The 12,090-nt window shown below is 41.4% G+C and overlaps 1 protein-coding gene across 1 annotated transcript in view; it reads left to right on the top strand.

Annotated features, from left to right (window-relative positions):
- The window catches only part of plxna4 (plexin A4), a 198,836-nt gene that overhangs the window by 119,180 nt on the left and 67,566 nt on the right, over positions 1 to 12,090 (top strand). Inside the window, exons 4-5 of the mRNA XM_068306872.1 lie at positions 1,702 to 1,830; positions 10,744 to 10,844. Coding sequence (XP_068162973.1) covers positions 1,702 to 1,830; positions 10,744 to 10,844 — 230 coding nt within the window. The remainder of the gene's footprint in view (positions 1 to 1,701; positions 1,831 to 10,743; positions 10,845 to 12,090) is intronic.

Raw genomic sequence — 12,090 nt, 5'->3', positions numbered from 1 at the left:
GGTGAGAGGAGAAGAATGACTGAGAGACAAAGGAGAGGAGGGTGAAATCAGGGTGAATGACGGTGCCTGTTGAGATAAATGGTCTGTTGTGAAACAGGATGTCAGAAAATACTGCAGGAACAGGGCGGCATGCAAACTGCACCACATGTACATACTGTAGCTCTTCATCTTTACTATGGATTGGCAATTGTAAAGCAGTCAGCTGTTGGTGATCAGCTTCTGTTGTGATAGATACAATGTCGAAGGTTAAACCAACTTGCTTACTATAGTGCAAATGCGCAGACTGTTTTTTTGGTATTTGTACTTGATCATGTTGCTGTAGAGTCCTGTCACATCAGTTTTATTTGTAAGACAAATCGATCAATTAATCAATCAAACACAAAATGTGTTGTTTGGGCACTTAGCACATAAGCCGACCTTCATTGACTCTTGTAGAGGAGAGGTCATCTCCATGAGCCTTGGTGAAGACTTAGGCTTTACTTTGATTGGAATATTTGATATTTTCAACACAACCAAACTCTTTATGGAAAGGAACATCCCCCATAGTAATTAACAAAGACCAGCTCTGTTATAGTTGGTACAAAAGCCTTAAATCTACCCAAAGTTATGGCTCTGTTAACATCATTTGTGTTTAAGGTGGACCAGCATAGATGTAATTTTAATTATATGCTGACAGAGAGCATTTTGTCATCAGCATATTATGATTAATCATGAAGGAACTCACCTTTCTGCTCTACCATCTGTTTGCTGTCCAATTATCCTCTGTTTTTTTCGTGATGCTTATGAACCTTTAAGTGCTGAAGAGCAGAAAGAACTACCATGAGTCATCGCAACTTTAACAAGACTTGCTTCACACCTGTCCACAAGCCCACACAGGTCTATATGTCTGTGTGTTTGTGTGTGTCTGTGTGTGCGAGAGGGAATGTGTATTCTACTGGGTGCTGAAAGTTGCTGTGGTAAGGTATGTGTCAGAACAGGGAGCAGATTTAGAAAAGATCATTTGCATTCCTGCCTCTGTGAGGGACAATGCAAGCAGATGTTTTGGTACGACCCAGATCGCTTCCATCACACCACCAAGTGTGTGTGGGGCCAATTCCATGCAATTTCTGCTGAACAAACACACCTAGGGGCCTACAGACCACACCTCTTTTCCAGATGTCTAATTACGGGAATCGCTTTGGAATGGTTTTAACTATGATGGAGAAAGATGAGCTTTACAGATACAGCACTGAAAGCGATGCTGCTTGGGGAAATCCAGAGGCAGCATGCAATAGATGGCCAGTTTAATGAATAATGATGCTCATGAAATATCTTTTTAATGATACCTGAATTCCTAACTGCACATTTTGTTGTCCTAGATACCACCTTTTGTCTTTCTTCAAGGATGGCAGCATTACAATTTTGTCATTTGTTTCTTTCTTCCTTCAGCTATTCTTTATTTCTGTCATATTTTCAACATCATCAATTCTGATTTGCTTTGTGTCCATAGCCGACTGTTTCTGTCTTCTTCTTCTTGTTGTTGTTGTTCTTCTGCAACAGAATCAGCAGCATAGATTACTTGATTGTCCTTGACTTCAAGACTCTAAACTGATTGCAAAGATTTCACTATCATTGATATGTTAGAAGTAATATGAGTGCTACAGTAATCCAAATTATTTTGCATACGTTATTAACTCTTCATATGCTCCTGTGTTTCTCCAGATCCGGGTCGACGGTTCCTCTCGGGCTCTGCAGTATGAGACGGTACAGGCGGTGGACAATGGACCCATCCTCAGGGATATGGCCTTCTCTTCAGACCACCACCACCTATATGTCATGTCTGAGACACAGGTTAGACACACTCTCTCTCTCTCTGTCTCTCTCTCTCTCTCTCACACACACACACACACACACACACACACACACACACACACACACACACACACACACACACACACACACACACACACACACACACACACACACACACACACACACAGAAACATCTCCACCCAGCCCCCCTGCCGACTCGATTTCATAACCACTGACATTAATCATTTTATTATGTCACAGTGTAGAATAACCTTTGGTGCAGCATAGAGAATTTCATTTCAGCGTGGCTCCAGGAGAGAAAAGGAATAGATGGGCTTTTACATGATACTGTATGCCCATACATTTCTGCAGGAAGAGACTGTGAGTGTTAGGGCCAAAATAAATGACTGTGTTGAACTAAGAGAATTATGTATTTTGTTGCTTTAGATTTCAGTTAATATATTTGGTCTTACAGAAGATATTGCTGAATCTCAAATGATTTTTAGGAACATTTAATTCCCAGTTCTTCCCAATATGTTCAACTCCCTTACATTGCAAAATTGCACTTAAGTATCACATGGAAAAACTAGCATTTTTTGATTTGCGTACCAATTAGCTTGTTGTGAATACAAGAGAATTAATCAAGTGAGTTTTGTTAGCCTGTTGTGGTCCCATGTGTGTGTGTGATTCTAAGGCCTTTGTAGTAATTAGTCTATTAGCCTAGTTAGAGGGCTGACCTTTAGGGGGACATCTGGGAATTATTCTGCATACAGATACAGAGAGCAATTAATAAATACAACATACAGAAACACTCTTGTACAAGAATGTATAGAAGGGAAAAACAGTACAATGCAAACCAAAGATAGTGCTATTAGTTTGAATCTTTGCTTACTGATCACTTTTAATTATAAAATAATTTGTCCAGTGTACAGGTCAATTCACATCTTCCCGTTGAGTTTCAAAACCAATCGAGCCATCACAAAAACCTGAACATCAGTGCTTGTTCTGATTTGCATTCAGAAACAAGTTTCGAGTGTCTGTAATCACAGAGTATGAACATAAATCGTTTCATCACAAGTGTAGAGACTTCCCAGCAAACAATATTTTGCCATAACAGGTAACACGCATACAATCCAGAGTTGCACTGAGAAAAAGGAGCTATTACAGCAGCCCAACTGGTCGATAGCAGAAGGCCACCTGCTGTTCCTGGGGCCTGGAACCCAGACACTCAGAGAGTGTGTGATAAATGGAACAAGGAAGAAATACAAAAAGAGGAAAGACATGATAGAACAAGAGGGGAGTGGAAGAGGCTGAGAACACAGTTGGTCGATACTGCTTCTCTCCTGCTGTTCTTAGCTTTGAAACCTTTCCCTTTAGATTGGCAGCGCCAGTCCCGGGGTGGACCGGGGAGACGAGGTGCTGGCTGGTAAGAACATCAGGTACAGAAGCGAGAGGCATGGTTTGGAGTGGGGGAGGGACGGGGACAGGTGAGGTGAGGGACAGAGAACAGGAGTGAAGTGAGGATGGAGTCATTAAGAATAACGAGGAACGGAAAAACCTGCGGTTCATCTTGCATTTCATGCCGCTGTTGTTTTGTTGTCTGAGAGGTGACTTTTCACATTTCATGCCTCATATAATTATAATGTGTGCAAAGGCTACGAGCTGGGGCTTGGATGAATACAGAAACCTTGTGGAGACCATTAAAAACTGTGATTGGTCAGCTTCAGTTCTATATTTCTCTGATCTCAGTACTTGATAGCAAAGACGGCTCCAACAAAGTCAAAAAATAATAATCTTCGGCTTTTTCTTTCAAAGCTTAACTAATGTGGACCTTATCGTCGCTGTAATCGCTGGTTTGTATCACAAATTTAATTAAAGAAATTTAACGTAATAACTTGTGTTCATAATTGTCTTTTGAGTAGTCATTTTCTTTTTCTTTGGCTGGTGGATAAATTGTAGTTTCAGTTTAAACTTTTGTGTTTTCCATTACAGCACATAAATGGAAAAGAATGACTCGCTCTTTGTGAAAATTTTAAGTCTCAAAATGTTCCATCGCCTATAAATAAATTCCTATGTGCCTGGTAAACCTTCACAGAGAAGTTTAACTCCAGCTTCAGTGACGACCATCACGCACTTCACATTATTCGGTCATTAGAGGACAAAGCCGGGCAAACACACAGACTCATGTCTATGAATTATCATGTACTGCAAATAATGCTTTCCACTGCCCCAGTCACAAATTGCATTTTCTTCTCACTCTTTATTGAATTTCTCTTCAATCTCTTCTCTCTTTCTTTCTTCCATTCCTTGTCCTCTTTGTCAGGTTTGTTTTTCTCTCAGGATTATAGATGTTTGCTCCGACAACCCCTATTCACTCCTAAAGGGATTTGTAAAGTGAATGAGGATTCAGTCTTTTGTGCTTCTAGCTCTTCTTTCTCCATCCATCTTTATTCTATTTCTAACCCGCTCTCTCTAACCATTGTAATTGTAACCCATACAATCCGTATCCCAACCCCCTCTTTTTTTTTCACCAATCCACACAGAGGAGAAATCTGTCATCCCTGCTAACTCATCAATCCAGCAACTGGTTGTACTTCAATTGGATCGTCCTCATTCTCTTTCTTATTTTCTGTCTCTCTCACACACACACAGCATACACACAATTCATCACATGTTAAGTTAGAAAACAAAGTTATTAATGATTGAATAAAAAAAATCACAATTATTCCAGGCATGAATTTGCATAGCGGCTCTACAATTCCTTCACCTTTCACACAAATATCCACAGAGTCAAACACAACACAAATAATTCCATCTGAACTAGATCGTGGGAAAATCATTTGAATGAATACAATTCTTATTGCAGGGCAAGTTATTACTCAGCAGCTGGCTCTGCTGAGGCTTGACGGGGGGTTTCTGGGGCTTTTTGGAAGCCGTTCAGGCAATTTTTTTTGTTGTTGTTGTCGTGTCTTAGTCATTTAATCCAGCATCAAATGTTCCCATAGCCTCCATACCCTCCAGCAAACCAGCAAAACATTCACCCATCCTGCAAACAACTGCTCAGTCATTCAGCGGTTGGATTTTATCGCGTGTCTCTACATAGTTTTCTTGTTTTTATGTCTCTTTTTGGGGTTTTTTCTATGACAGAGCAAGGTTTTTAAACTGCTGCTTCAAAGTGCTGTCACACTCACATTGCTGAATTATTTACTTTCAGTGTGCAAATGCAGATCTGAGTGTTAATTATTGAAAATGTGGATTATAGTTGAGTGAGATCATTTATAGGCTTTTAAAAATGTTTTTTCCTTCAGGGAAACCAGTCTGTGAAAGTCACACATCTTTGCATCACATCAAAGATGTTTAACACCAGCTCCATTAGCTGCAAAGTTCTGCCCATATCCCTTCCAGCGAGGCTTCCTCACCCCTCCAGCGTACAGCTATGAGCTATGAGAGGGTTTAGATGTGCATATTATGTCGTGTCACAGTTTGGCTACTGGCTGCTATGGTCTAACAAGGCAAGTGAACAGAGCTGTTAGCTTTTCAGGCATCACTGCTTCACATATTTCAGAAAAATGTCAATGAAGTGGGACAGACAAGGTTGGGGTGAACTCTCAGCACACTCAGAATCCCTTTTTGAAGTCTTACCTTTGTGTTCTCTCTCGGTGTTTCAGAGTTTTGTATTCTTCTCCCACTCGCCATCGTACAAAGATGTGAGTCTTTTACTACATTATACTGTATAATAGACTTGAATTATCTACGTGATGTGGCTTCTATGTGGGTCATCATGAACATCTTTCATCGACGGCTTGGCCAATGGAAATGGTCCAAATGGTGCACTGTGGAATACAGACTTTGTTTTTTACACAGGATCTGCCCCAAGGAAAGATGATGCACTCCCTGTGTGTGCGTGTGTGCGTGTGTGTGTGTGTGTGTGTGTGCGTGTGCGTGTGTATGTGTGCAAATCCTATTTGCGTACAGAAGCGTCAGACCTAAACAGGTGCCAAACAAATGCACTTTGCTTCTGCTTTGATTCCATCACTGAGAGGTGACGTAAGGTGACGGAGAAGTGACATAAGGTAATGGAGAGGTGACATAAAGTGACAGACAGGTGACACTAGAAGGAGATGTCAGTGGTACGATGTTAGCACTACGGCTTTCTAAACTTTGCATCCTTTGTATGTTGATGAATAGAAAATTAGTTCAGATGTTTCATCGTATTTGAATCTGACAAGGGAGACAGACACAGGTCATGATAACGTGATGGAGGAATAAAAACAAACTATAAGATCTGGAATGACGTTGGTGCCATTATAAATCTGATACTTATCCTAGGAAGTTCCACAAAAGATTTTTTTTTTTCACATTCTAACCTAATAGCATCTGAAGATGCGTCATATTTTACACCAGAGTGAGTCAGCACTGCTCCAGACATAGTCTGATCCCAGCTCATCTCTGCTTTATCTTGTCTCATAGTAGTGAATTTATTTTGTCGGAGGTAATAAACACGACATTGCCTTGGATAGAGGGTCAGGGATTCTTACTCTTCTTTTTATTATTACGTATTGTGTTTTTTTTTTCTCGATTTCTTTTCCATTTTCATATTTATCTTTTTCAAGTTTATGCTTATTCTGTTTGAAGACAGCAGCTGTGGTAAGCAGAGATTTTTCTTTGTACGCAATGAGTTACAATAAGAATTATTAAACAGAATAACATTGCATTACATGCATTTAATATTTAGTATTATTAATTTATGCCTCCCCACCAGTAGCACTGGTGCACGTCAGCATCGTGCCAAACGAATGAACACGCTCACATCTGGAAAGGAGGAACAAGAAGCGAGGTAGCCGAGGGGAAGATGAAGAGAAAAAATAAGAGAAGTTCAGTGAGCCCTGCAGGCTATAAGGCATGATTGGACTATCACTTTAATTTCCCTCTTTCTGTTCATTTGGAGCGGTTGAATTTGGCTGCAGGTGAAATTCCTATTTAATTACAAGTGTGGGTGGGGGGCAGGAAATGAGTAGGATAAAGAGAAAAAAAACAGTCACAGGGCAGAAGAATTAGTTAATAATAAAAGTCTCTGCAGATTTCTTAAATGATCGCTTTCCCACTGCAGGTTGGCTCAAAGGCCCCCCTGGCATTACATAAGAAGGTGGGCTGAAGGAGGGAGGAAGAGGAGAGGGGGGGAGAAAAAGTCGAGCTTTTCATCTCTTTGGCGTGGCGTTTTGGAAGATTTGAAGTCGGAATTCTGAGTACAGTTAAAATGAAAGCTCATCTTCCCCGGGATAAAGTAAAAACCACACACACTTAGTGTACATGTACCACATTTGTAATTTGACGCCTTTGTGGTATGGCGGTAAATGATCAATGATCTTTTCCTTCTCTTCCTACGCAGTAAAATATCAAATGCATCTGTGATCTTGGCCTTTTTTTAAAAGCAGGATTACATTCAGAGCCTTCCATTTCTCCCTATTGTGAAGGGAGGGAGCGTGTAGGGTGTAATGGCTGTCATTTGTTCACCTGAAACAGGAGGAAATTATGAATGCCATCCACCCCATCCTTTGTATTTATCCCTGCTGATATGATAGTGCAGCCATAGTGAAGAGACACTGAGCCATAATGGTTGCCCCTCTGGCAAAGCCCACGAAGAAGATTGCATGAAATGAATATGATATCGAGATGAGAGTGACAAGGGGTGCACGGGGGTCGTTTAGCCACCAAATCCCTCAATTTTTTTGTGATAAAAGAGGGAACAAAAGTGTCGCCTGCTAAAGTGTGTGATTTTGTACTGTATGTGTGTGTGTGTGTTTGTGCACCGGATGGAGAATGACGGCTCTGGAGAGATGATGAATGTCTGATCTTACACACCTCACAGCGTCTGAGTGACAGACAGAGAGACAGAATGAATGATATCAGGATTCGTGCTCTGGAACAGAGTTCACACTGGCGTCCATGACTTTTGCTGAGCTCTAGAACGCGGTGTGTGTTTGCGTTTGCGTCTGTGTGTGTGTGTGTGTGTATGTGCTTTTTTATCTGTGGTGAAAACCATTTACCCAGAAACAGGCATCTGAGGCCCGAAGAGGCATCAGGAGGTCCATCTCGTTGTATTCTGTCTAAATTTCTCTGTTTTTGTATATGTGCGTACGCGTGGGTGGTGTGCGTAACGGCATATCTGTCACCGCTGGAGTGTTAAATCATAACGCGTTCAGATATGGCGGCATTGTTTGCGACAGTTCTGTCTGAGCGCTTCGCTTTCATGACAGATCACGAGGTGACAAACCGCTACATGCTCTGGCACTGCTGCATAGACATACACACACATTTACACACACACACACACACACACACACGGAGATTGCAGTTTCATCCACTCTCATGATAACATGAAATCCCTCCATAGGATAACACAATGGTCTTTCTCTTCAAGGCTAACAGGTTATTTAGCAGGCAGCAGACTGAGGCGCTGGAGGATCTCTGAGGACGGGATTGGTGGAGAGTGACAGGGAGGGGAGGGAATCCGTCACGCGAGATGAGGATCAGCGTGGAAGTTTGGGTCATGCGCGCACCCACACACACACACACACACACACACACACATTTGCGTCACCATCGCACTTGTTCCATCTGAAACTCATTCCTTTTATCTAAGTAATGCAAATATGCCTCTACATTGTAGGAAGGAGAAAACACACCACCTGATGTTAAAAAAAAAATTGCTTAACACACAAAGATGCACTGGCATTGTTTTTAATCTGTTACAGCAGACAGGAATCCTCTTGACTTTGACAAGGAAATACTCCCCTTCTGAAATCATTCGGCTGTGTGTGTCTGCATCAAATGTCTGTGTGTTTGTGTGTGTGTGTGTGTCTGAATATGCTATTTATAGTATTTGGAGAGGCACACAGAAGAGACATAAATGTAGAGAACAAGACAGAGAATGATATAGTGGAGTGTTTTTTAAAATATCTCCATCGCGCCAGGGTGTCAGCGTCAGACTTCAGTTAACAGTAAGTGTGTCAATGTGCATCTGTGTGCAGACGTGTGTTGCGGTGACATGAGTGTAGGTGAAATTGCTGCGTTGATTCAGTTTCCTTGCATTTGAGGGACAGGCTGAGACATAGGCAGCCAGTGCGTAACGCCAGACTATGTGTGTGTATTTGTGTGTGTGTGTGTGCATGCTCAAAGAGGCATCCCTGATCTGCTATTACATTCAGCCATGCCCTATGGTTTAATTACAGTCCTCTTTCAACCCTAAACTATGGAATTAAGTAGGGAAAATGTCCCCTAAAGACACATTTATTTGCGTCATTCCTATCTGTAGGTTTCAAAAAAACGACTACTGTACAAAAGAATCTGCAGTTAAGCAACTGTTTGAGGTGGTGCAGCTTTGAAATGATGTGAGAATTGCTTAGATTACATCAGTATGACAGTATCTTTAAACAAGGCACTAGATTTGCATTTTTTAAAATAAATTACGCTCATGCCTGTTGTATGTTTTGACCGTTTTTAATTTATAATGTTATTTTCTTGCGGTTGCAGAGGTAAGTATATTCAAATGGAATAGTAATATCTGCTTCTTACGCTTATCTGATTTCCTAGTAAGTACAACTATGACTCAAGGGTATATGTGGAACGGTACACATTATTCTTGCACAATGATAGTAAAAACATTCTGTTTAAGTTGAATTCTAAAATCCCATTTAAATGGGAACCATTTTCCAAGTATTACCAAGAAAAATTTGTCAAAAATAACAAATTATGTCGCTGAGAAAAGGAAACATTTATCTAAATCTAAAACTTTTCACAATCACAAGACACAAACACACACACACACACACACACACACACACACACACACACACACACACACACACACACACATTTATCTTCATCGCCATGTCCCACACTGATGATGTCATCTCTGTTACCCTGCTGTCATCGGTGAGCGCTGTGAGTGACAGCAGTCATTCACCAATGACGGCTCATTAATCAAAAGTGCCAGACACTCCTGTGATTGTACCATGCTGTTACCATGGTGACCAGAGGAGCAGACGTCTGAGATCTACCTCCGCTTCGCCCCTTTGTGTTCGGTCAATAGAGGCCCGTGCCAATCAGTGCCCATCAATGCCAGTTTGAATTGGCAGGCGCGTATATCATAATAGATGGACGGCTTTCCCCAAGCAGTAACGTTTCCCATATGGAGCCGGTGGAGAAAGATTGAAGCTGTCAAGCAGTTACATTTTCATGAAAATCAGCGCCGTTATAAAATGTCACGCTTCCTTACTGGTGATGAGTGTTTTATGTTTGTTTTGGCTCTTAATGCTCCTCGAAGCAGGGATAACATTTCGCTGGAATTTATTTTGCCGTCTGCCAGAGATGTTTGTTCGTATCATGGAAAATATAGCAACAAAGTTTAATAGAGGCGCTTTACAGCTGCTATCTTAATGAATTATAACCTTTAATTGCAATGCTGTAGTTTTGTTAAGAGTGTTTATAGAAGAGAACAATAAGGCAACAATCATCACTCCAAACACAGCAGGATTTTATTTTGTTTAGAATTAACTATCGCTGTTAAAATCTATTCCAGTCGAAGTTGTTGGAAATATTCTGTCATATTTTTAGTAGGTCAGGAGCGTCACATTTACCCAGCATGAAATTTAACATTTATTCGATGACTCACACTCCCCGTACACCTTTATTTTCATTCTACTTCTGAGGTTTTCTGTTACCTGTGAGCCATTAGCGACGCAGGAGGAAGAGAAAATCGGTATGCTTGTCTAACCTGAGGAGGATATTTGAAAGTTGGCAAATAACTAAAAACAGTACTTTGATCCCTCGCTCCATTTAATATCACAAATTCAGCTTTTTATTTCACTGTCTGGAAAAATACACACATTTCATTTCTAATTTAGGAGTAAATTGGAATGTCTGATCCTTGCTGTGTGTGTGTCTCCTCAGCTGTCGAGGGTACCGGTGGAGGCTTGTGGTCAATACTCAACCTGCAGTGAATGTCTCGGATCGGGAGACCCCCATTGTGGCTGGTGTGTCCTGCACAACACGTAAGTACATCTTTGACCATTGTAGACCATTGGTTAGCCTACCCTAGCTTCATATTGCTTGGACCCACGCCTGGTGCTCCATCCCTTTCAGCCCTTAGACATTCAGGGTCAGGGTCGGTATTCCAGCCAACTCTTAGATCGCTTTCCTGGGGCTCGGCCTCGTGCCAGAAAACCTTTGGATCCATTACCAAACTTTAACCACTGGCATTGTTTACCAGCCCTGAAACCAGAGCCTGGTGAGAGCACAGACACTGGCGGGCACTTCCAGGCCTCTGATGGGCATCATTCCAAACCAGGAGTTGACACAAGGACATTTATGGCTTCTCCTGGTGCAAATGAGCAAGATTATCTTATTTTCTGCAGTTCGCTCGCTGTCTGCCCTGCTAACCTGCTTTCACGCCAAATTTCTTTTAGCGTGTGTGCATGTGTCAGTCTCACTTTCACACACACACACACACACACACACACACACACACACACAAACACACATTCATGCAGACATGCAGAGGAATCCATACACCCCAGCTGCTGTTGAACCTTTGTCCATCAAGATCGGAGAATAAGATAGCGCTCCCTCCAGGCGGAATGATTTCCCACTACACCATAAATTGAAAATTGGTTTCTTGTGTTGTGCTACTGCACTAGCCCGTGGGTAAAGCCTTCATACTGCATGTATGTTTATCACTGTATGCATGAGTGTGCATGCAAATCTACATATGGAACTCCAAAATAATGGAAGGAGGATGAAGTAAAACAATGAGAAAATTGGACATTAATAGCCAGATAGTCTCAAAATCAACACACCCACACATGGGTTATGGGTCACATACCAGAGGCTAGAGGCTAGTTCACACACACACATACACACACACACACACACACACACACACATACACAGACGCATGAATTTGTGACAGTCCAGAGTTTGTCACAGTGAATTAATTGCCTTGAACTCCATTCTCTGAACTCGCTCCCCTTTAGGAAACATGAAGCCACCACACGCTGAGTTTAATCAAAGATAAAGTAGTTAGATCAATGTAAAAAAATACAAATTAATGGTCACCAGATGGAATGTGCTTACAATTTAAATCAGGGGATGGCTGATTGCAAAAAATAGGGGGCTAGATATCAACCGGTCACACTCCATAGATTGATTAGAAAGGTTCTTGTTTAGCATCAACTTGTAAAAATTGAGAGCAGAGAAACGACATACAACTGAAATGACCTGAAATACATGTTTTTATTG

Source organism: Antennarius striatus, chromosome 22, assembly GCF_040054535.1.
Source record: "Antennarius striatus isolate MH-2024 chromosome 22, ASM4005453v1, whole genome shotgun sequence".
In the NCBI taxonomy this organism is placed as follows: Eukaryota; Metazoa; Chordata; class Actinopteri; order Lophiiformes; family Antennariidae; genus Antennarius; species Antennarius striatus.
This window is presented reverse-complemented; position numbering and strand designations above follow the sequence as displayed.